Raw genomic sequence first — 26,206 nt, 5'->3', positions numbered from 1 at the left:
GAAGGGAGATTCGAGTCCGTTAACTGCTTTATTGAGTGTTACAAATTCACTGAAATTTTACGTTTGGGCTTCCCCCCCCCCCCTTGTGCTTTTAGAGTATTAAAGATAACATTTGGATATATTGGTCACCAAAAAGATATTGTGGCACATTTCAATGCTGTGGAGTAATTGAAGTGTTCTGTATGTTTGTGTTTTATTTTTCCTTGCCTCAACCTAAATAAAATAAAAAGTCACTACAATAAGGACAAGTGATACCATATGATATAAAAGATATTTATCTGGCCTCAATAAAACTATTTTTTGTATTCACTGAAAATAAAGCATTTCAATGTAAAGAACATTTCTTTCTTGTGGTTATTACTGATGTTCCTAATTCACTTATAAAGTCATCACACGCCTGTTCTCCATGCACTCACTTTCAAAAGTATTTGGATATTGTGCTAAATTAATGAGACAAAAGATGTAGTGACCCATCCGTGTTTCTAGGGAACAAAAGCACGTGAACATGTGACTGGCAGGTGTGTCATGTTACCTCGCTTATTCAAATAATACAAAGTGCTGAATGTTGAGGACCAGAGTCAGATTCAGGTTTCGCATGAGCAAACTGTGCATTTAGTTACAGTGCAACCAACATGAACACCAGAGAGCTACATGGGTGAACAATCCATGTGCAAACACTGACCAAGACAATACAACTTTTTCAAAAGTCCAGAAGAAAGAAGATCACTGGTGTGCTAAAGTAATCGATCAAGGAAAGCATCATCAGCGTCTGCTGTTTTGAAAAGCTTTTAGATCGTCCTTTGTTTCAAATTGGCACCTGAAAATGAAAATACAGTGAAAGCAGAACACTATGTGCATCTGTAAAGAAAATGTTTAAAATGGAGCATAATATACAAATACTTTCTATGAAATGCAAGTTCTTCTCTTGCTTCATCTATAAATCCATCTGTTCAGATTCTGTACCTCTCCAGCCAAGTGTCGTGTGACTCCAGAGCAAATCCCAGCTGACCTTCGCTGAGGACAGAGAACCCCCGACAGCTCACCAATCATCGCATGGCAAGCACAGACTGACAATCTGACATCTGCGGGTGATTTAGGGCACACCATGTCTTTGAACTGTGGGAGGAAACTGGAGTACCCGAAAAAAAAGCCTCATATGCACAGGGAGAACATGCAAACTCTACACAGATACGTCCCTCAACTCAAAGTGATGACCCTCTCTATCAGCTGACAAAACTAACCACTATACAACCAGAACATTATTTAAACAGCATGTTTTAGATGACTAGGAGCATTTAGTGTAAACAAATACAAATGTAAATAGACTGATCACACAAGTGATTAAAAACAAGCTAAATTGACCACATGAATTATGAACAACTGGATTCGAAAAGCTATTTGCATCCACAGGCTGAGCTCAACTACAGCAGAGGATGTTCAAGTCATGTCCTTTTCATGCAAACGTAAATGAATAATGAAATATACAATGCTGAGTTTCTACTGGTATTTGGCCATGTTGTCCTCCAGACATCCATTCACATAAATCCTTAAGATTTGTATTATTTCTTGAAACTGGACATTGAGCTCAGCATAACGTTTGAACACTTTTCTGACGAAATAAATATGAAATACAGTATTGTCTGTGTCAGTCAGTCACATCGGTGATGTGTGAGCAGCAGCAGCACTGACAGGATGGAGTATTCCTACCTGCTCTCTGCTCCCATTCAACAACAGGAGAGGTGGGCTCTGGTTGCTAAGTGCCTCTGTCAGTTTACTGTTGGGACAAGGTGGTATTTCTGAGTCAGCACTAAACCTGAAGCTATATTGAGTCCAAGCAATGAACTGAGACCTGTGCTAAATCTGTCTGACACTAAAATTTGAGGAGGCAACGTCAATTACTGTGGCGCAGCTGCTCCCGCACTGCTTTTAAACCTCAAATCCGTTTTCTCACATTTTCTCATAAATTTTGCTTTTAATCATTCAACTGAATACTCTTAATCAAGCAACAGACATTTTGATTTTGGAAATGTATTATTAGTAGTTTTAATGTTGTAGTTTTTTGTTTTCTTTCTTTCTTTTTTTTGGTTTTCTGTTTTTGCTTGTACAGTGGACCTGACTTGTAATGAGAAACTTGGCTGCACTTGGCTGCGGAGACCACTGCATCAACCCTGACTAAAAGGACGAGGGCATTGAATTTAATGTGAACAAGCAGCTGATAGGGGACAGCTCATCCATTATTTTTATGTCCTAAATCTAATTATAATAAAAGTCAGAAAGCAGCTTCAGTTACTGGCGATGGCAGCATGATACATGGCAAGTCTACAGGTTTCATCCCCTAAGACAGTTGTAATCAATATACAGTTACCCTCACTGACTTTGTGGCGCCACAGTTACAAACAGTGTCCTGATTTTTTTTTGTTCCATTTACATTTTAAATTTTCACTCTTTCTGTTTAACAAAAGGTCATCCTCAGGTTTTCTGTTTAACTCTACAGATGGAAAATGACACACCAATGTCAGACTCACGTGTACACAGCAGCTACACACACTCATCACACTGATATTTTTTGCATGACCTCACATAGGAAGCCATTACCATTAGCTTGAGAGCCAGAGATAAAAGATTACAAGGGGGGGAATCACCTTCATTATTCCTCCCAAATACTTTCAATCACTGAGTAGGAAGTGAAAAATCCCAGTCTAGACATTAGCAGTGAAATCATCCCTGTGCTCCCATTTATGTCTGCGATCTCCTCTCTCAGCTGTCTCAACACATGGAGGGTGAGCTGCTCAAACAGCGACGTCTGGTATTCATGCTCCGAACTGACTGAACTGCAGAAACAATCTGGATTATCAGAAACTAACCGTATCGTGCAGCAAGAATGAAGACTTATGGCAATTTATGATATCCTCTGACAGTACATCACGGATACATACATGGCCATCAATGAAATCAGTGAAATGAACATTCAGAGTTCTTTCAACTTCCCATGTGTCTGTGGGATGATTGTTACTGGGGCACATTCTTCCCTTTATGATGGGAACTGAGAATACTGGTGGTTATTTTGGTTTTTGCTTATTTTTCTGCCGTCTCTCCTCATGTTTGAACTTTTTCCCAACACAAAGACAAAAATTCAGCATTATACGTAATAAAATATAACCATTGTGGCTAACGATGAAGAGAAAGGCGATACAGTAATTATAAATAATTGATCAGTCACATAAACACAAAAATAAGATTGAAGGGTTTTTGACGCTTTATGAGGCACTCAACAAAATACTTGAAAGTGAAACATTTGAAACAGTTTTAAATAAAAAAAAAGTAAAAAATTAACACGATGATGTAACATTATGAATACACAAGCTATGTGTACAACAGTTTCAGACTTACAGAGAGTGCTAAAGTTGCATGATTTATATATTTAAAATGTGTCTCAATGTGATATATTTCGCACTGGATTTCTATAAAAACCTTTTTGACACATTTTACACACCATTTAGAACTACTCCAATATATTTCCTCTCCTGTCACTTGTTTTGTGGTTGTGATTAGGTGCCACAGTTTTTCAAATGCTGTGACTTGGAGCAAGGGTGTTTTTCTCTTTCCAAGGCAACAGGGCAAAACAGAACCTCCTGTCAATTTATGGAGTTTAAAGCAGAAGTGTTTTACTTTTAATACTTACACAGATCCAAATAATCCTACATAAGCAGAACATATGTCCATTTATTAATAGAGTGTTCATTACTTGATTTTGTCTTGTTTTGTATGATTAAATCAAAACAACCCAACTTAGTCAGTGTTTTGGGGGAAAAAAATCATAATTCAGAGTCAAATTTATAGACTCAATCAAGAAAATCATTCATTGTTGGACAGGTACAGTGTGGTGATGTATGCCACTCTGTCCGTACGGGGTGCTAGGGTGACACGGATTGCGCCATGAGCCTCTCTGATCCCTGTATATGACAGGCATGCCTGGCTGGCTGCTGAACAGTCCACACAACACATGGCAGGATGACAACACAGTGACAGCTGACGGCCCTAAAAAAAAGCTTCACAGGAAGGATGTCAGGCCAGACCACCAAAGAAATAACACACAGGGGAGAGAAATAACTACGCATGGGACAGTTTATTGCAACGAGCCGCTTCATGAAATCTAACCCTTGCAAAGTCTTACCACCAACACTTGGAATATTTTGTTGGATTATCCGCAGCGTCTGCACCAAATGAACAAGTCTTCCATCCATCAAGCTCAACTGCTCATCAAGGCTTGCAGCATTAGATGAAATGAAGTGGTCTTTATAAGCTTGCTCATTTTGGTTGTTTGCTTTAATTGTGTGGATGTTGAAAGGATCCACACGACTGAGATCCTTTTTTATTAATCTTACAATGGAAGGAATGGCGGGTCATCTTAATGGAAACAAGGCAAGCGTTTCTTTGCCAAGTCAGAAGCCGGAGCAAAGGATCGAATCCAGCAGGTGCTGTTTTATTGCAGTCAGGCAGGGCCTTAAACATGCGCTGGAGAAACCTCAAGGAACTCTGGATGGACTAAAGAAAGATAAAAAGTCATCTTCTTTAGAGAGGAAGAGAAAAGAACTGCATGTATTTTCAGACAGCCTGAAAACAGTGCCCTTACAGAGTTTCACTCAAAAGCTGCACACTCAGTAACTTATTACTAGTCTTTAATTCAAGCAATCATCTTCACTGAATTCACTGATGTGTGGTTTATTCTGGTATGTTGCAGAAGAATGGATTACTGTGGTCAACAGTAAAGTATTATTACCCAACCATGACCCATTCTTGACTACATGTTGTGTGTGACAGCTGCGACTGAGCCTGCGGCCCTGTGAACTGTCACAGAGGAGCAATGAGGGGGCTGTTGAAATGCCAAAGCTTCTGTATCTTGCACAGCTCACACCACTGAATCCACGGTCACCCATCTGAGATACAACACTCTGGCATGTATTAGCTGAGAGAGGAGCTGGACAAGCTTGATGATATAACTCCACAGAGAGCAAAGCCTATCTGATTGCTGCTCGGATGTACAACTATGCTGTGAGGGAGCCGCTGAAATGATCCCTGGAAGACAAACAAGCCATGCTGGCTAATGTGACACCACTCAGAGGGGAAAAAAACTTTCACACTGGCTTATCCTGTCACATATATGTATTATGTGTGAATAGTTTTAATGCACAAGATGGTGTAATGATTATTAATTACCAAATGTGACAATCAATGGTCTCAATAAAGTTGAAAAGAACAATTGTATGACTGAAATCCATTGAAAAAGTGCTGAAAGATGCAAACAGAACAGGCCAACTGTGGCTCGAAAGCTCAACGGATGCCTTGTTTACCATTCGGTCAAAATAAGCCTGATTTTACGGATTATCTGATAAGTGGGTCATTACTATAACATGCTTGTCCCAAATAACCCCCCTCAAAGAGCTACTACAACTGAGTCTTGACACTTTACATCCACTTGGAGGGTGTCAGAAATAGGAGTGGACCTCTTGGTGAGAGGTGGGAGTGTCGCCCACACCCCACACTGACGCCCACACCCCATGTATAGTCATAGAAACTGTCAAATGTCTCAGAGCAACGAATCAGTGAAGAGACTCATAAAAAATGAGGTCCCACGTTGGCAAACAGCTGCATTTGTTTCCAAAAAAGTATTGGGTATCCAGTAACTGCTCTGCCAAAATACATATTTGACTCACTACGCAGTGAGCGAGCTCGCACTCCAGCTTGGCGCCCCGTGTGGTTCAGACGCTCCGGTCCTTTCATCCAGTTTCTTTTGTTTTTGGTTTGCGTGGAGACCCCCCGACACTAAGCAGCCATGGATGCCATCAAGAAGAAGATGCAGATGCTTAAGCTCGACAAGGAGAACGCCTTGGACAGAGCTGAGCAGGCCGAGTCAGACAAGAAAGCAGCCGAAGACAGAAGCAAACAGGTCGGCTTTTACTGTGAGGCGCGCTCCGGTGCTTTTACGCACAGGCGCCGCTGGCACGGTGCGCACGGTGCGCACAGCGCCCGGCCACTGAGGATCAATATGTAGGATGTTATATGATTCAATCAGCTTTAGAATACCTTGTAATTTTAAAATGAAGATGTTTATATTTTGGTCATATCTAGACCGCACTGAGTGATGACATTTTGCTTGATTGGACTTTTATGTTTAGCGTTAAATAACGCACTGTACATTAGTTAAAATATGATATTAAGAATAATACTGCATTTAAAGAAAAATGGCCAAACAGTAAATGTGGTTTATAAAGAGGCAAAGTAAACGGTCATTAAAATGTGATTTCTCCGTTTTCCCTAATAGAATGAAATGCTGATTGATGCGGATGAGTTATTGATCATTATTTCCAAACCAATGACTTTGTTCTCATTTGTCTGTGCGCCAGCTTGAGGATGACCTGGTAGCACTGCAGAAGAAACTGAAGGCAACTGAGGATGAGTTGGACAAGTACTCTGAAGCCCTGAAGGATGCCCAGGAGAAACTGGAGCTCGCTGAGAAGAAAGCCACAGACGTGAGTTGGGGCTGAGAGAGAGCTGAAGCCAAGCACTCACTGTCCTAATGATTTGACCTTGAAACACCCCTTTGCCCTCTCAGGAAACTAAGGCCTTGGCAGGCCTCATGGGTTCACTCTTATGCTCAGGTTATAGAATAAATCAAAGTCTTAGTCTGTCTAAAACGAACATATAGATAAGTTAATAATAGCTCATGTGCTCTATATGGCCATGTCACTGCTTACTGGCTTACCGGTACATTCCAAGGCCGTTTGGACGAAACTTCAGGGCAAGTGTCTGGTTTCACTCGGACGTTTTACAGGCATATTTTGGCCTGTAAAATTCTTGACAGATTTGCAGTCATGCTGGTTTCAGTTGGCGCTTGGTTGTTATGCCCATCTGTGATGAAATGACCAGTTTATTGGCGTGGTTTCAAGTTACAGCAATTAGGACTAATTGATTACGTCACGATTGAAACAACGACGTCAGCAGCGTCAACAAGTAACAAGTGAAGCAACACTGGAACAAAGTTCGTTTCTGACAATATTTCATTGGGTTGAACTTGAACTGACCTTAACTTAAATACGTTGACTGATGAGGTCAACTCCTAGATGTGTTTAATATGTATACAATGACAGATTTAAATTTAAAAACAATGCATTAAAACATAGTGTTCAACAGTGTAAAAATTAACAAGCAAGTATATTAATTAGTAACACTCAATTCAATCACTTTCAAATGCAAGCATTTAAACACATGATTCCTTTGTAAAAAAAAAAAAAATTCTTGCTTCAAGTACTACTTTACTATTCTCAAATATTTGTATTGTAAATTTGAGCTTAAGACAATAGATGTATAGAGTACTAAAACTTGGTAGACAAAATGTCTGTCACAATTGTTCTCAATTACAAATAAATAAGTACCTTTTTTTAAAAATTAAAAAAACACTACATTAACAGCACAATCTACACTTCATTGTCATTATTCATACTATTTGTCACTTATGAACTCAATTTATTTGTTTTGTTAAAAATAGACATTTTATTCAATGTACATACTGTAGCTATATAAAATCAGCACAACTCATTGCACAATCTCGAGGCAAACAATAGAGCAACTGTGGATAAAAATTCTTTTGTCTTGAAAAAATAAACAAAGTTACTGGCCACAAAAATGCAGGCCAAATGATTTGAATGTGGTTTTTGGTGTACTTGTACAGCAATTTATGATTTTTACAAAGGAGATTGTCTGGTGTAACTTGTACACATTATATGAGGAAAGTATACATGCTTAAAAAAATACACCTGCAAGTACATATAAAAGGACAAGTACAAGAGTTACCATTTATTTACCTTAATGTATTTGCAGTTATTTTCACAAATAAGCTTGTTGCAAAGAAGACAGTTGCATTACCGTCAGTCACCACACTTCAGGTTAGATGGCTTTCATAAGTTGCTTTAGTAACACTCACTGATGATAATGTGTAAATGATGTCGATATAAATCATTCGTGAATCCGTGTTTGATGCTTTGAGATGTGATTTTGATAGGATTGGCTCAAGTTAACCGAAGGGGATGCGCCTCAAATATCTCAACCGAGATTTAGCAATACGGTGGCCAGAAAGTCCGAACAATGGGCGTGAAAACAATGTTAAAGAGCATAATAAAGAATCACGATTTACGTATATACTTTAGTGGGTATATTAGAGGCTAATAGTTTAAAATGAGTTACTTCCGGGGTTGGTGGCACGTCCCAATCCTCATCGGGCTTGATTAAAGGCGGAGGGGGGCAGGGATCAAACGAGCCGCATCCTCCAGAGTGTGAGTCCGCGCGGAGGTGTACTGCTCGGGGCGAAGAGGAAACTAGCTCAGCTCGGGCAAACAGCGCAACAATGGCCGGTGGGAGCTCCTTGGAAGCAGTCAAAAAGAAAATCAAGTCGCTGCAGGAGCAGGCCGACGCGGCGGAGGACCGGGCAGCGTTACTACAGCGGGAACTGAACCAGGAGAGGAGCGCGAGAGAAACAGTAAGCCGCTAATGACTTAAGGCAATTAGTGCCAAGGCTGCCGACGGCATTAGGCGTAAATCTGGTCAAAAAGCGTGGCCGCTAGGCCCAGACAGCGAGGGGTTATTACGCCCATATGCAGCCGGCTGTCGGTCTGAAGTCAGCGTCCTGTAGGATGTGAGGGGAAGATGGGTGGATAAACGGCCACCACCCGGTTCGTCCTGAATAAACTGCCCTGTTAGTAGCCCAACACTACAGCAGCACAAGTCGTCTCCGAGAAAAACCTGCACCATCTGCCTCCGTCTGGGCTCCTCCATGCTACACTGTAGCCGCATCTCACAGCTAATTCTGTCTTGGGACAGTATAACTTCATCAAAATGTGGCGGGGGTTTGTAGTTTTAATTGGAAGCGGGGGATGGGAGGACATTCATTTCTGTATCACTTCTTGCCAGTGCATTGCTAACATGTGTCAACACAAGAGGAAACGCCATCGCAGTGCACAATGCATCCTGCATTTCCCCTCCCAGACTGGCTCCTGACCCAGCCCAAGATCTCCCCTGGGAGCAGGGGCTGCTGGGTGGGGAGCTCCACTCAGCAGCACACGTTGTCTCTGTCCTCACTGAGGGGCTTGGTCTGACCCAGTCTGTGGTGTTGTGTTCTCCTAGGCCGAGGGTGATGTCGCTTCCCTGAACAGACGCATCCAGCTGGTTGAGGAGGAGTTGGACCGTGCTCAGGAGCGTCTGGCCACAGCTCTGACCAAGCTGGAGGAGGCTGAGAAGGCTGCTGATGAGAGTGAGAGGTGGGCATCTTGTGATCCCGAGAAGCTTTGTGGGACACAGAGGGGAGACCAGCTCGAACCCTCACAGATGATGTGGTTGTGTTCAAGCTCCACATCATCCATCTCATCTGCACAGTCATATAAACATACACTCGGAGTAGATCAGGTTTTCCACACCTTCACCGCCACATTCTTCCCAGTAACATTGTATTATTCAGGCAAATACGATTCTTTTTTTTAATGGCTCCACCTGCTTTTTGTGTAAGTTTGGTTTTCCAGCTTGTTAAACAGATTAGATTTTTATGACACATGCACGTGGTCAACCATTAACATCCTGTAGCTCAGTGCTGCCCCCAATGGTTGGAAGTTATGTTTCACCACTTTTACAGAAGTGCACTGAGTCGTTTTTCTTCAAATTCAAAGGATACCTGTGAACCACTCATACGTTTTTAAGTTTAGGAGGTGAAGCGTGACAACTTACTGGGTATATGCCACACTTTTGTGGCTTTAGTAAATTGCTTTATGAAGCCCCCAGTGGGAAAATGAAAACTAATTCTAAAGTTCAGATTTTTTTAATACATTCAGTGAATGCACAGTGAAGGCACAATGAAAACACATGTATAATCACAATAGCAAAACAGAATCTGATCTGTGCACTAGCTAAATGTTAGTGGATAATTATAATGGAATGTAATGCTTTTTCCCATGTCATCAATGTTATTTCTGAGAATTTTCACTTTAGCTAATGGAGATTTGTAAAACAATGATTCAGCCCGTTCTGCATATGTCCCAAAGTCAATCAATCCCAACCCTTCCATTGTTTTTGGAGTGATGCATTAACCTTAAACACATGGTTAATCTGGTGGCTGAACAGATCTCAATACTTCCTTTTGCTGTTTTGTAGTGTACAGTAACTTTTGAGGAGGTGAGGCTGAAGTGAAAAGGAGACACAGGATCAGATGGGAAGGGGACCATCTATTTTTTTTTTTTTTTTTGCATGCTAAATTAAGGCAAATCTGTAAAGTTGCAACAAAAAAAATTTTTTTTTAATAATTTTTGACAAAAAAATCTTCCCAAGTATCTTTTTTTGATCAGTTATGAGTTTTGGGGGTTATTTTTGCTAATAGTGGAAAATGAACCAGCATAAAGTCATCTTGACTGGAACATTTCACTCCCAGAAGACCCCTGTTTGTAAACTTCCCAGTCATCTGGTGCTGTCCCTGAATTTCAAAGTGTAGCCGTCAACATGATACATCTGCAGGAAGTGTGAGCTTTGTGTCGGTAATCTTTTAATCAGGGTTTAATTTTCAGAGCTGACAAGAAACCTGCTGCCGAGGTCTTGTCGGTCATACCCGCGGGAATGATTCAGACTTTACTTACACCTACCTGGCGTGCTGTTCTCCTTCCTCAGAGGCATGAAGGTCATTGAGAACAGGGCGATGAAGGACGAGGAGAAGATGGAGCTGCAGGAGATCCAGTTGAAGGAGGCCAAACACATTGCAGAGGAGGCCGACCGCAAATACGAGGAGGCGAGTTTCTCAGCTGTTCTCTGAACTTTGAGCGGAGCATTTTTCCCATTCTTTCACTTGACGCATGGAGCAGCTGGCATCTCCGGCTATTTTCTGAGTGATGTATATTTTTGTACCAAGTCGTAAATTATGACTTCAATTGCAGTAGGTGAACCTCAGGGCAGAGTCTGAATGGTTACGGCGCTGCTGAACGTCTGTGTTGTGACTTCAGGTGGCCCGTAAGCTGGTGATCATTGAGAGTGATTTGGAACGTACAGAGGAGCGTGCTGAGCTGTCTGAGAGGTAGGAACTCCTCTCTTTTCAGAGTTTACTTCAGTGGCTCTTTGTTCTTTCAACCAATTCGATTTTCTTTTTTTTTTTTTACCTGTTCAACATTTAAAATAACTCAACAGCAAATGCTCTGAGCTTGAGGAGGAGCTGAAAACCGTTCAGAACAACCTGAAGTCTCTGGAGGCTCAGGCAGAGAAGGTAGGATGGCTAACGAAGAATTGTATTTAACTCTGACATGCTTGACCCTTTGTGCTGTCCTGAGTCTAACTGTGACCTTTGAATGTGACCACAGTACTCACAGAAGGAGGACAAGTACGAGGAGGAGATCAAGGTCCTGACAGACAAGCTGAAGGAGGTGAGATGTCTTGACTGGCAGCCTGCATTAAATTTTTATTGATTGTTTTGTAAAGCCTCTCTTGGAACTCATTAGTTGAAGTAAATGTGCTGACTTTAGTTGATTGTTGCACTTTGGTTTGCATCTAAACCTCTTAATAACATTTGCTAATGTCTGATCACGTTTTCCCTCTCAGGCTGAGACCCGTGCTGAGTTCGCTGAGAGATCAGTCGCCAAGCTTGAGAAGACGATTGACGATCTTGAGGGTAAGAATCCTTTTCTTGATTTTCCACAAAATAGAATTTTTTTTTGTTTTTCCATTTAATGAACGATTCAGTGTGAAATCTCTTCCTTGGATACCCGGAGTCTCTGGATTGTTCAGTTTTCTCACCGGTGCAATCGTCAAGGACGAAAGAAATGCTGCAGTGTAGCCATGAGTGCAGCGTGTGGCCATTGAAATGGTCAGCAGGTTCTTAATCGTGCTCAAGCCAAATATTTGCACTGTCAGTCGTCTACCAGGGAGATAAAAACAAAGCAGTGAAGTACAGGGGGCCGGCGTGATATTATTCATGTTGGCAGCAGCACTTCTCACCACGGTGCAGTTTGGCATTCTGTTGTAGTGACTGTTGAAGGCCAGCAGCCCCTCACGGAGTCACGCAACATGTGAAGCAGTTTCTCGGTGACTCCTCAGGAATCTGACACAATATCAGCAGCTGTTCATGCACCTCCCTCCTATTTCTGTCCTGCCTTTTATTTCATCCCCTCTTTGTGTTATTCATTGTGACTTTTCATTCTGACTTTTTTTTTTCTTTTCTCATTTTCAAATCCTTCGCTGCACCTTGATAATAATTCACACACAATAGATGAGCTGTATGCCCAGAAACTGAAGTACAAGGCCATCAGCGAGGAGCTGGACCACGCCCTCAACGACATGACTTCCATGTAATTCACCACAGGCTTGTTTTTGCTGTGTGCTTTTCTCCCCTAACCGCTGTGACAATCAGTCGTAGCTCCCTCTGCTGGCATGTCTGAGTGCCGTGATTGTAACTTTATACTTGATTTTTAGATCTTAAAGGCTTGGCTAGCATGGATTTAACTGCAGTTGTTTGTCTGAAAGCTAAATTCAAATCTCAGATTGATAACCGAGTGGTAGTTACAGCTTCTCCTACTTTTCCCCATCACCCTCCTAGTGTTTCCAGTTCCGCATCCCTTTGCCTCTGCTTGTCATTCATCTTTCCTTCTTTCATTTGTTTCTTCCTCCAACACCCTTCTTCTTCTTTCATTCACAGCTAAGTTTGTACGCCCTTCACTCCAGAAGCTGGTTGAGCGCCATCATTTCTCTCCTGTGCAGCGTGGCCCGACTTTCTGTCTCCTATGTTTCTGCGTTTCTTTACTGCCCCTGCCTCTGGGCCACCACTGCCAGTACCCATATGTTCATCTCTCGCACAGATCATTGAGCCATATTGCTTTGTGTAAAATAAACATTCTTCCATCTGTGTCAGCCCTTTCCCTCTTTTCTGTTGCAATGTTTCTTTGCTTCCATTGTCCATCTTTTTTTCTTTTTTTTTTTGGTATTTGTCTTTATGTTTTAATTTATTGTTAAGTAGCTTTTGAATAAACTATAAATCTCCCCTAGTGTTCCTTTTTCTGTTTGAGAGGACTGGTATTTTTAGATCATAGGTAGTCCTCTCAGGTTTTTACTTGAGTGACCGATGGCAGTCGCCATGACAGGTTGCCTGCAGGATTTTTTTTTTCCCCCGGTTAAAGCTTCCAAATTGAGCAGGACTGAATGTCAGCAGTTGAATAAATCTGGTTTTAGTTAAAACACTGTAGCCACAGTTTTTTGAAAGTATCCGTACAGAGATGAACAAGTGAATCAGTTAAAGGTGCAAACAGACTTCATGTAGAGTTTCACATTGCAAAGCAACTTTGTTTCAAAGCCCAACTCTTGTACCAGCAGTTTATTAAAAAACAAGTTTGAGTAACTGTTACAGAAGAAGTGCAGTTAAAATGTTGATTTCAGCTTGAAAATAGAAACCTTTCAAGCCTGGACCATGAAAGGAACATCATGGTAAGAGAGGTCTTTGGGATATAGGTGTAGTCATTTCTGTCAACAGGCTTTGCTCTCTCAATAATCTATTGGATTCATTATCAAGTCCAGACTCAACATTTTGGTAGACTTGACTGACCAGGAAAGAAGATCAAGACTGTTTGAGATGTTTTGGAAATGTGAAATTGTTTCTTCTTCTAAAACGCATCCAAACTCCTGTTGTAAATTCAAAGTGTCACTAACTCTTTTGTCTTCTGTACTAACCTGCCTTCTGTCTCTCTTCTCTTTTTTTCCTCTGACCTGCTTTCTGATTGTCAAGACCATCTATACAAGCAGCTTGAGAAAAACCGGCTTCTGACCAATGAGCTGAGAGTAGCCTTAAACGAGGCGTAAACTGGAATGAGTTCTCATATGCTTTACTTTCCCTGAAAGTCAAATGTCTTTAAAAAAAAAAAAGTTAAAACAAGTGTCTGCAACAGCTACATAAGACAACAGTGCTTTTAACAGAAGGACACACAAATGATTTTGATGATATGCATGCTCCGACAAATTGTTAAAGGTGGGTGTTCAGACAAACTCAGGTTTAAAGGATGGATTTGGTATTTTCTGTTATCTTCAGGGCTGTAGCACATGAATCCAGCTGTAGTCTTCATTGCGCCGCTGGTCATGATTCTTGAAGCCCTCAGTTTTAGGTATGGGAGAAAATCAATTGTCCAAATTTACTTCATATTCCTTGAACTTGGTTCAGGTTTTCAATTATTTTTTAGAAAATGGAAAATCATACAAACAGCAGTTTTGATCGTGGTGCAGATTTGTATTCAGAATCAGTTTCTGTCCGTAGCATTTTCATATGTTGTCAGATTTGTGCTGCACTGAAGTTTGACTTGTTTAATCGTCTCAGTCTCCACCTCTTAACCCTCATGGATCCTGCAAGCCTTAGACACAGAACACTGAAATCACTCGAGTCGTATTAGTAGCACCGGAGAGCAGTTCATCATGCGGCGTCCTGCAGCAGGGACGCGGTGCTGAGCGCTGGAGGTATTTTAACACGTGCCTGTAGAGGGACACGCTGTCTGGAACCTGTCTGTGCTGCATGACGTGTCAAAATTAAACAGATGGTTTTCATGTTGTAGACCAAATACTGGATGTATTTATGGAGGAATATAATTGTAATGAAGTCATTTATATGCATACACACAACCTAAAACTTTTTGCAGAGCTACAAAAGGTGCTGGAATTTGAAAAAAATTGTGAGCTTCATTCAAATTCATTGTAAACGCTACGAGCCTTTCTTTGCTCCTCGACTCAGCTTGTGCAGTTCTGACTACAGCCCTGTTTATAGCTTGAGTGTGACATTTGCAATGTACTCTCAAATATGTATCATAGTGGGATTGGGTTGGATGGAATTGGGACAATATATTCTATAACTTGGGGATTTTTGTTTAAGGCTTTTTACTAACGGAACCTATTTAACTCGTGTGGTTTGTAACATTCAGCGCTTGTCTCACTGTTCTGCACTAAAGCTCTGTCTGTTTATACTCTGTACACTTCAGCGCTGCTCGTTGTTTTTGGGTTTCTAACTGACGCAATGCTGTGTCAACAGATAAATTCACGCGTGCAAAAGAAGAGAGCCTGAGAGTAAAGCAGCTGTTGGATCAAACTCTAATGGAGATGGTTAACATTTGATCCGCCCCTGCTCCCATCCCGTCCATTCCTCAAACACCTTGTTGTCTGGAAGACTTGAGCTCCGCCTCAGATGGAAGGAGAACGAGCTTCTGTGAGCCACAGCTCCACTGCACTGTTCATGTTCAACGGTTACTGTACATCTTCAATAGTTGGTTTGGGAATTTGCACATTTTGGGGTAAAATTACTGCACATGTTCCATCATGAAAGAAGCCATAATTTAAGCCAAGGTTCTGTATAAGGGACTTTTATCGTGTGTATTTTTGTAAAGTCGTTTGTCAGTTTCTCTGCATTGTAAGCATTTATCCAGTGTCGGTGTTCAATCTCTTCCCGTTAAGCAAGGAAGGGATTCTTAGCACAGTTGTGAATGTACTTTGAGCTGAGAAATGCTTCTGCGCTGTTCTCGTGTTTCCAACCTTCATGTAAACGTTTTTTTGAATTTTTTTTTTTCTCCTCACATTTTATCTTGGAACTGTAAAACTCAAAAATAAATAGTTGAATCAAAACAGTTGTTTTTGAAAATGTTTCAAGTGTTGTTCGTGGTGAGGGAGAAATGTGGAGAGATGTTCAGCTATAGACAGAAGAAACTGTTCTTGTGGTTGAGAATAGAGATGGTCACCACAGCAGTGAGTTGCTGCTATGCAGCGACTTCTGTTGAAAGCATCATATAGATTTGACCCACGCCAAGAAGTCTCCCAATTTGTTTTGTATGCAAACTATTTAACATTATTCTCTGTTTGATGTATTATAGTTCATTCCGCACACCCTGGCCTGCAAATGGTGCAATAGCTCAATTCCTGGCCATTTTTTAAGGCAGTAGCATTAAATTATACATAACTTATGGTCTCTTAATCATAAGGTGGAGCTGCATTTTGAACATAAATTTTAGAGGTTCCAATAATAATGCAATTTTTTTCCTTCATCTCAAACTTTCAGGGCGACTATGCAGTAAAAGTTGAGACAAATATAAAGGTGGTGTTGCTTTTGCAGTTTGCAGTCGAACTTAAAAAAAAAAAATCACTAAAGCTGTCTGATGGTTATTGGCTTTCAGATCACTTCGTCTTTTGGCTACGAACTTCAGGGGTGACTGCAGTAAATGTGTCTCCATCACACCCGTCCTCCTCTACTGTTAACCAGCTCCATGTCCATGACTTGTGTCTGACCACTTCTTTATATTAAATGTGTGTGTCATTGCTCTGTGATTTTAAAATCACAGGGGTTTTAAACCATCTGTATAAAAGTACAGCTGCAACTCCTCCACCAGAGTACGTAGATGGTGTGGGCATATGATTGGCCTGACTCCAGACCATCTTTGATTCGAGGTCTGCCACTCACATCCAACTCATATATTTACATCCCTGTCTGGTGTTATTTCCTGCCTCTGCAGCACCATGACTCCATGTGGACTAAGTGGTAGTTTATAGCAATAATTCTCATTATTGATAGTTACATTGTCTTTACTAATTTCAGATCAACATGTTTATACAATTTTAATCCCATCTCCTAGTGGATGGCATATGTGTGATTATGGCTGTAAAATTGATACAAATGCGCACACATTGACACTTCAGATATTCATATCAGACTTTGAGATGTGCTCAGATGATGATTGCTATGACAAATAAGACTATTGTTTGCAGTTTTATCATTTTAATGTCTATAGTTAGGGGAATAAAAAGATTTACTTTTCTCTGATTACATACATGGTGATAAGGGGTTAGTAACATTGTCACTGATACCAGCTATGGTTTCTCAAAGCATCTTCCCAATCCACCTCCTTGTTTATTTTTGTGTCTTTTAATAAAATCTGAATTTACTGACAATGCTCTTTCTGAACAAGAAGGGAGATATTTACTAAATGTACCCAGAATCAGAAGCAGCGTTTAGTTATTGCACTTGTCACCTGTGGAACAAACTCCCTGAACACCTAAGGACTGCTGACACACACTTCTCTCAAATCAGACCTTAAAACACTATAATTTGCTCACCCCTTCCATTAAACAGGTCGGTACAGACAGGCGGTGCTTGTGTTTGCAGTGAGTCCTCCGCTCCGCAGGGGGCAGTGTGGCGCTCCGCCCGGTCTGACGCAGAGGTGAAGGTTCGTGGCTGTGCAGCAGTGTTGAAGCGTCCCGGATACAGGGAGACAAATATGAGTGAAAATGAAGATATTCCGGTTCTTGATCAGGACAGCAAAGCAGCGTATGTACTCAGTAATGTCGCAGAAGTGGTTGAGCGGATTTTGACCTTCATCCCGACCAAGTCACTTCTCCGGATCGCGAGGTAAGCAGAAGTGTGCGTGTCTGTGTGTGTGTATGTGAAGTTGGCTAACATTCATGGCCGCTGTCCAGTGGAAGTGAAACTGTTTCAGAGACTTCTTTCTGGTCACGGGACGGATAGAAACCGGCATAGAAACTCCCAGCATGTCAGCTTCCGTACAGATCTAAGGCGTGTTGCTTTCCAGTGTTCGTATTTCAGATAAACTTCCACCCTGAGAAGCTAGCTGCTGCTCAGGTTTGCATTATGTTCTGCGGAAACTGAGTGTGCGTGTGTGTGTGTGTGTGTGCGCGCGCGGTGTTTCTCCGCAGTGTGTGCAGACTATGGAGGAACTGCGCCCGCAGGGTGCTCCGGACCCAGCAGCAGCTGACCTGGGCCTCGGCCAGTGGTCCGTCCAGCGGTTCGTCCAGCTCAGATGTCCATGTCCTCTGCGATGCCCTGGTGGAGGAAGTGGAGGTAAAACTAGCAACCCCACGCTCAGGCTTCAGCGGCGTGTTGGAAGTGTGTCAGGGTAAAGAGTCTTGGCACACATTAAAGGATGAGGTCATAACAATATAAGCGCAGCTGGGAATATTTAGTCCTTTAAGTGCAGTCTTGGATAGAACACCAACATTTATTTACATATTTAAGCCTAATTCCTTGTGTGTTTTTTTGACAGGGTGTTTGTTCCAGACATGTCAAAACCAGGATATGAAATACAACCCCCCCCCCAAAAAAAAACCCAAAATAAAATGGTATAAAAGCCTAATATGTTGTTATAAAATGTCAAATGGCGTTTGTGTTAACAACTGTTAACACCAGCAATTCTAAATAGTTTTAGGGTTTATGTGAGACTGTTGCTCCCTGGACACTGTTGAAGGCGGACGCCTGATCATCACCATGTCTCATATGTGTATAAACTCATGTCTTCCTCGCCCTGGCGTTTGATAAGTTGCGTTCCAGTGTACCTCACCCCTCTCTTCGCTCTCACTGTCTTTGTGAGAATAAAATGTGTTAATGTGTTCTCATGTGGGCGCATTTTCTGCAGACGGCAAGCCCCTCTGTTCAGTTTGTGATTTGAAGCTTCAGTAGAATGACAAAGACCATTGGTGTTAAAGCTTTCTTTATTTTTCCAAAGTTGTAAGCAGTATTTTCATTTCAGTGCTCACTATCTAGATATAATACTTAATCCCACAGATGTTCCATTTTCAAGGCCATAATCTAACACAGACCTTTTTTACCACAACTATTTATGAGAATAACTTTGTCAGTCAATTGAGTTTCTTGAAATAAATATGCATGTAATTCATATTTTCCATCTTAATAGTAAGTTATACATACTAATGTCATATTCAGTAATTGATATTGGGTTTAAATGTGGTTAAGTTTTCCTTGGATCCTCATTTGTGATCTGGGAAACTGTTTCATTCCTGTCATGTCACGTGGTTTAATTGACAATCAGAGGAGTGTGAGTCTTTTGCAACATGTGCCTCATGAGCCTCTCTTTGCCTGACCAAGAAAACATAAGTCACCTGCCTGAGGAATGATTCCAAAATACAAGAAAGTATCCAAAGAGGACACGCTATTGTTGAGAAGACTTATTTTTAACTATATTACCATTATTATAACTATGTACTGTGCTTTTGTTTAAAAACTTGGGTTAACATGTTCGCTCTGCCTCTGATTCATTACAGAAAGTGTTTCTCCTGCCGAAGACCGTTTTGGCGATGGTAGACAGTGAGACCTTTAACGGACAAGCTTTTCACTACTTACAGAACAAAGGTTGGTATTACAGTACTTAAAGCAGCCAAGGGCACTTATTATTATTAGAGCACCATTAATCCTGTTGTTCTTTTTTGCTTAATTGTTACCTGCATGTTATCAGAAGCCTTGTGCTGCATGTATGCTTGTACGAGAAGCAGTGGGTCGCCTGCTGGGCTGAAGTGAATGTAATTGAATCCAATATTTATATTGCATGGAAATATCTTGGATAGGGTTTCCAAAATATGATTTGATTGCTGTTCCAGTTTATAGACTGATTATAAAGTCTCCTTTAGTTGGAGTTAAAGGGTAACATCACATGACATCCATGTTACCCATTTGATCAGTACCTGCCTGTTATTTTAAGTTATTTTTTTAAATTTGGCTTTAATACAGGAAGACCAGAAAAATAATGAACTTGTTGAAATGATAGACATGGGCTGAACTTTGGCAGTGTTAGGTTCTCTTATCTTTAATAATAACTGTCATAAACAGTTATTTTCCGTCTGGGGATTGTATCACACGTACAGTATACAGAAACTGTGTCAAGCTGATATTTATCAGAGTTACATTTGTGCCGATATTTCTAGTTACGTAGCCTATCAGTGGTTCCTGGTTTTATCAGCGATTGGGAGTCTGTTGCTGTTTTCTGCTGTGTCATGATGCACCAGACTGACTCCAAGATTATCAGTCTGTTGCTCTTTGCTCTTTTTGCTGCCAGAAATACTGATTTCAGACCCTTTAATTAATTTTTTCCAAATAGTTTTCAGAAAATAAAAAATAATTGTGAATGATGTCTGTTTGTATTGTTCAGTAAAAGAGAATCCTAACATTTGGAAAAGGTGAAAGCTGTTGACCGTAGTTGACTTAAATGACCTTTTTCAATAACATGTTCCTTTTTTTTCTCTGAAGCAAAAAGGAATCGCCACAGTTTCGACTCGGCTGAAAATCTGAACCGGCTTTTTCCCAAAGGATGTGACATCGTGGGCATCACCACCCCCGGCATAGTCTGTAAGTGCCTCTTTTTTTTAAAATGGTGCGCTATGGAAATTTTTCTCAAACGTTCTTTCAAGACACATGGGTACAAAGGCGTGGTCTTGTCCTGTTGACGTACTGCAGTGTTTTGAAAGTGAAAACTGGAAGAGAAATGGCTCACCTTTCAGCCGAGAGAGTCCTACATTAATCCCAGTTGCTGATTCCTCGCTGGAAAGCGCCGCTGGTGGCGGGCATCTCTCTGCCTCTCCTCTGATAGATTGCCCAGTCAGCCTGGTGCTGCGCTCCCAATTTCTCCATATAATCACAACCCTCAGGAGCAGCGACTCTCCATCAGCGATGTTCTCTCTCCTCCGGATGATGACTTATCAGGCTCCCATCGTCTGTCAGCCTTAATGGCAGCCTCGGCTGTTTGTGATAACACTCACAATTTGTGATATTGCAGCTGAAGGTCACCGCAAGGTCATCATATACATCTAATCCAGCTAAATTAAATCTTTAATAGGATCAGGTGGAGGCTGCAGTTATAGATTGTAATAGATTTTCTAAATAGCCTGGAGGGCCACCAGTCATTTAGGTAAGAAGGCATGGGGGCTGTAATTACATCATAAAGTATTTTTTTTTAATCTTCATATCATATCTGTAACACTAATTTATCGGGATGAACGTCATATTTTTCCTTTTTCAAACACAACAGCCACAGTTTTTCCCTGGTTATTTTATGGATTCTAATGTTACATGCAAATCAAACATTTGTAATTTTTATAGTTCGTAATTTAAAGTAACTTGTATTTATGGCTTCACGTCCATCTGGTAAAAGACCTCTGATGATGTGGATTCATTATTTAATTTGTGTCTGTCATTATTATTTTGCATCTTATTATTCATTTATGAATAATGTTATTGTATGGTTCAACAAATTAAAATCTGTCTTCAGAACAGTAAAAATCACCACATTGTTGTGGTGAGCCGTACAATAAACTTCTTTACTGGCCACTAGAGGGCGACTCTTCCAAACTTTATCTACTCATCCACTTCCTGTAGGGGGCTGGAGTCCATATCAGCTGGCAGGTAGACAGGCAGGGTGCTCCCTGGACAGGTTACCTCTCCAAACACTCAAATAGGAACAATTACACATTCAGGGACAGTTTAAAGTTAACCTAACAAGCTATGCATGCGCAGGGGGAAGAGGACCACTCTGAACTGAATACGCTGAATTTACCACAGAGTTGTAAATATTCTGATTGGAATTGCTGAGATAAGGTCTGATCTGGCCTGCAATGTGTTTGTTTCAGTGACAGGTGAACCCCTTCACTTGTAATCTGAGATGTTTTTGCATAACAACTGCTGTGTTATATATTGTGCTTCCAGTATAACATGCAGTTTTTAAAGAGGGTTTTATGATTGTCTTTTTTTTTTTGCACAGTGACCCCCAGTGGCTGCTGCTCCGGCGCTCCTCGGGAGTTCCAGGAGGGTGAGGCCGGCTTTGCAGTCATGTTCCCCAACACTGAGGGCGTCCACATCAAGCCCTTCCACTTCTGTAAGAGGACCATCTCCCCCTCGGCACTCAAAGAAGCAGGTCAGTAAAGCGCCACGGAAGTTCTTTTAACTCGTTCTCCAAAGTGTTTTTAGGCTTTTCATTCGATGTACTTTCATTACAGGACTGGTCGACAACCCCGAGCTGCGTGTGGTGCTTCTGTTTGTCTATGAGGCTTTTAAATCCGGAGGAGCAAACTTCCTCACGCAGGTTCTTGAACCGCTGGCCAAGAGCAAAGCTCTGATAGCTGGAGGACTGGTGGATGCGGTCTTCTCTCCTTCCAGACACTGGTAAGAGTTCACATCCTGCAGTAGAACAAAGACTGTTCATAGGCAGACTGTGGATGAACTGAAGGCTCCTTGGAGCAAACATTCTTGAAATAGTAAATCGGTTTGTTTGATATAAAAATTCTGTTTTCCATCGTCAGCCACTCTGTGCTCCACACACTCCTGCAAGCTGGGAAATGCACGGGAAAATTAAGCCAAACATTTTTAATTGGTTACAGAAGTGTGACTTTTATTGGCTTGGAAGACAGTTTTTTGGCACAGATCAATAAAGCCATAAACACAAGATACAAATTTGTGGAATTAAAAAAAAAGGAAATAATTTCCTTCCTACCATGTTGACTCATTTTCACATATTTTAGCATGCATATTCATAACTGCAACTCTTTGTGTTTGTATTTACAAATGACAGTGGCCTCAGTTCTGACCTGCTTCATGCTGTAATTGTCTATTTACACACAAGATCGACCAGCTTGTCTCACATCTGTTCAATGAGTGATTCAATACTGTCAAAACATTTAATATAGAGCTACCAGATATTTAAGTTTTCTAGGATAAGGGCTAAAAAACTATCTCACGCTGTAAAATTTGAATAAACGCCAGTGTTGTAGTCTCCTCTGTGGCTAAATTGCTCCCAAAATTCCCACCACGACCTCATGTGAACTAAGTTTGTTAAATAAATGGACGCACATCCAACTGATGGACTCTTAAAGGGATACTTCAACATTTTGGCAAATTGGCCCATTTAGCGCAATTCCTTAGTCATTTCAAACAGCATACTTACTTTTTTTGTGAGGGCGAGCTGTTGTTTATTCAGAGGCGAGTCAGGGAAGGATTTCGGGACGGACACAATGGAAGAGGATGGTATTTTTGTTCCCCCTCGTCAAACTCATCAAATACACAATCCAACAACCCCAAAACACTTTGGTGGACACGCTATAATCCACACATTCACTACGCTGTGGAACACCAACAAATAATATTGTAGCATTACGACACTGAAGCAAATACTGGGAACTACTTTTTCTTTTGAAATCACTACGCCCAGACGCCGTGTTTAGTAAGTTGTTCCGTCTTAGCAATCTTCGCATAAACAACTCAATCTCGTAATTTTGCATTAATATTTCACAGCGTAGTGAATGTGCGGACTATAACGTGTCCACCAAAGTGTTTTGGGGTTGTTGGATTGTGTATTTGATGAGTTTGATGAGGGGGAACAACAATACCGTTCACCTCCATTGTGTCCGTCCCGAAAACCTTCCTCAACTCACCTCTGGATAAACAACAGCTCCCCTCACAAAAAAAGTAAGTATGCTGTTTGAAATGACTAAGGAATTGCGCTAAATGGGCCAATTTGCCAAAATGTTGAAGTATCGCTTTAAGTATTAAGTGTTAAATATCATTGGTGATCATAGTTTCAGAGCTAAATTCTCAAAATAATCCAACGGTTCCAGATGCTCACTCTTTCCATCATCTCACTGTGCAGCTGTAGCCCCGGGGCGTACGGCGTGTTCGGCCTCGCCCTGAGCGGTCCGAAAGTGCAAGGGGCGTCCGTTCTCTTGGACCAAGACGTCAGCAATGCCACGGCAGCCGAGGCCGCCATCAGACGGCTGAAGGCTGCTAAGATTCCCGAGAAGAACACCCTGGGCTTCATGTTCGCCTGTGTGGGGAGAGGCCTGAACTACTACAACAACCAGCGCAACGTGGAGGCAGACGCCTTTCACAAGGTGTTCCCCAACACGCCGCTCCTCGGCCTGTTCGGCAACGGCGAGATCGGCTGCGACCGGATCATCAAGGACGACTACACGCTGTGCGACACTGACACGGACAGCCTGCAGCACGAGTACACCACCGTCATGACCCTGGTCCATCTAGGATGACTCTCCTGCAGGAACCAGCAGACGGCCCACCATGTCCTGGTTCACAGCAGAAACGGACTTCGTGAGAGTTACTGACTTTACAGCTCAGAATATTGCAGCATAGCAACGTTTCCACCTTTTGGAGCAGGAAAAATGATCCATTCCACCATCAGCGGAATGGCAATATTTGGGAAGTGGCATCCTTTGGAGAACACAGCTTCGTGGTTAACATTCAGGTTTAATGAGCCTCTCTTGTAACGTAAATCTGTATATATCTCTTTACCAAATGTGACAAACATTTACGGCATATCTTTCCCTCTGACACCAACCTCAAGGGTGAGTGAAAGTCAGCTATTGTTACAGGTGATCCAGTAGAGGCACTTTGTTTCATTTACGTCAAAGGAGCGTTTTTCTTCCACAGAATCAAGGACTTCTTGCTTTGGAATGCTCTTCCTTCCTATGTAGATTTTACTCTTTTACATATTTGTCTTACAATGGAAAACTTTAAACAATGTTTAGTCCTGCAAATTAAGGAGAGAAGTGTTCAGTGTGAGCTTATTATGTCTATTTCTTTATTGTTTTGGCTCAATGACACATATTTACTACCTATTTCCAGCTGGTAATGGCTCGTCTCCTCTTACCGTGAAAAAGAAGACCAAATGGCTGCCTCGTTGATCGCTGGTCATTGTTGAATTTCCTTTTCCGTAGTTTCATATCCAATGTTGTGCAAGTAACATATTACTTGCACAACATTGTACAAGTAATATATTACTTGTACAACACTGCTTATCTCGTCTGCGTTTTTACAACTTTAAGAAGCAGATTTGGTTTACAATATTTGGAAAAAACATCTAAAATTTCAGGAAAAAGTCATTTAAATTTGAAGTTTTCACTGTTGTTTGTTATAGAAGCTCTAGAATATTTGAAAATGTTCCTAGTTGCACGTTTGAAAAACCTTTCAGAATTTTAACCTCTGAAATGTCATTGAATGCAACACATTTCCCATTGAGATATGTTATTTCAAGTTCCCTGCCCTCTGATATCCTTATTCCTAGATATCCTGATGACACGATGGTGCAATTTCTGGTATATGTTTGTATGTGTGTGTCTGTTGTTCAGTTAATTGCAACTATATGTTGAAAAATGCTGATATTTTTTTCAGCTTTTCTGCAACAAAAATTTGTAGCAAGAATTGATATTTTTACGAATGCCTAGAAAATAGAATTCTTCTGCCAATAGTATTTCCTTCTTTGTATCGTAAAAAATAGTCTGCTCTGAATGGTTTTCTGAAGAAAACCATTCAATGTATTTTAAGTCGGTTGAGCTTTCTTTCTGAACAAATTTATTTTGGTGTCGATGCACTTTTCTACATGTGCCAAATCATATCTCTTCTGCTCATCTAAATAAATGACAAACATTCAATATTCATGTCTGATTTTTCATGTTCCGTTCATATCCTTTCTGTACCTTCTCCTGGAAGACCCAGACAAATGTTTCCAACATTGTGCAGCAGGAATACTAAAGATGGCCTTCCTGGACCCTGTCCATCAAGAGTCCAGCAGCAGAAACTGGCTCTTGAACGTGTGAAGCTCCCTCACTGGGATATGAAAGGCTGAGAGGTACAGATCGGATGTAGTTGGTTTCCTCTCCATGCTTTAAACTCTGGAGCTCCTTGATAAATGATGGTCTCTTCTCCGCTTGGGCTCTAAACAACCTACAGTGTAAATACTGTACAACAAGACTGTGGAATGCACTGGTCTGCCAATCCCATGATGCACTACGGTGTGATGCCAGGTGTTAACTTTAGATATTTTTCATTGGGTTGTTGTGAATATATTTGAAACGGTTACATTTTTCTTCAATAGAAACCATAGAAGGAATCACGGCTGCTGCTCTTATCTCATTTGCAAACATTGCACAGGTACCAAGTTTCATACACACTCTCAACTCAACTCAACTTTATAAAACACTTTCAAGCAACCATTATGGCAACAAAGTGTTGCACATGGGCAAGAAAACCTAAAAACATACATTCCAAACTGCTTATGCAAGAGAAAAAAAAAGTCCACACTCTGAAAATCCTTTGCATTTGTGCACATTTAATGCACATGCAATGTAGGAATGGACATGCACATGCAGGTAATGCTAAGCAGCACTAGTGAGTCTAGGTTCTGCAAAGGATTGCAAAGTGAATGTAATTGGAACATTATTGTGATGTTTATTGTGCGTGTATTCATGAAATTTTGTTGTAATTACTTTTTTGGGATTGTGAATAGACTTGAAATGTAAAAAATTGTGGAAACTGTGACATCGCTTCAGTTGTACGCAATAACAAGTAAAAGCACTGTTGCGAGAAATTTCT

At 41.1% G+C, this 26,206-nt stretch overlaps 2 protein-coding genes across 9 annotated transcripts; both read left to right on the top strand.

Annotated features, from left to right (window-relative positions):
• Positions 1-5,738: 5,738 nt before the first annotated feature.
• On the top strand, positions 5,739-15,636 carry LOC115387393 (tropomyosin alpha-1 chain-like). Of its 8 annotated transcripts, XM_030090113.1 has the most exons (10): positions 5,739-5,947; positions 6,405-6,530; positions 9,178-9,311; positions 10,702-10,819; positions 11,031-11,101; positions 11,212-11,287; positions 11,382-11,444; positions 11,620-11,689; positions 12,287-12,365; positions 12,713-12,822. In XM_030090113.1, the coding sequence occupies exons 1-10, from the start codon at positions 5,834-5,836 to the stop codon at positions 12,714-12,716; spliced, it is 855 nt and encodes a 284-aa protein (XP_029945973.1). In that variant the 5' UTR covers positions 5,739-5,833; the 3' UTR covers positions 12,717-12,822. The 8 variants fall into 8 exon arrangements, with proteins under 8 accessions (XP_029945973.1, XP_029945981.1, XP_029945986.1 ...); XM_030090121.1 differs by lacking the exons at positions 12,287-12,365; positions 12,713-12,822 and adding an exon at positions 15,077-15,636; XM_030090126.1 differs by lacking the exons at positions 12,287-12,365; positions 12,713-12,822 and adding an exon at positions 13,793-14,207.
• A 1,620-nt stretch (positions 15,637-17,256) lies between these two features.
• On the top strand, positions 17,257-25,266 carry fbxo22 (F-box protein 22). The gene is made up of 7 exons (XM_030098450.1): positions 17,257-17,437; positions 17,743-17,887; positions 19,105-19,192; positions 20,084-20,182; positions 21,591-21,743; positions 21,826-21,991; positions 23,472-25,266. The coding sequence occupies exons 1-7, from the start codon at positions 17,307-17,309 to the stop codon at positions 23,863-23,865; spliced, it is 1,176 nt and encodes a 391-aa protein (XP_029954310.1). The 5' UTR covers positions 17,257-17,306; the 3' UTR covers positions 23,866-25,266.
• The last annotated feature ends 940 nt before the right edge of the window (positions 25,267-26,206 follow it).

The sequence above is a fragment of the Salarias fasciatus genome, chromosome 1 (assembly GCF_902148845.1).
Source record: "Salarias fasciatus chromosome 1, fSalaFa1.1, whole genome shotgun sequence".
Taxonomy (NCBI): domain Eukaryota; kingdom Metazoa; phylum Chordata; class Actinopteri; order Blenniiformes; family Blenniidae; genus Salarias; species Salarias fasciatus.
Note: the sequence above shows the minus strand (reverse complement) of the source record. Positions and strands in the feature narration are given on the sequence as shown.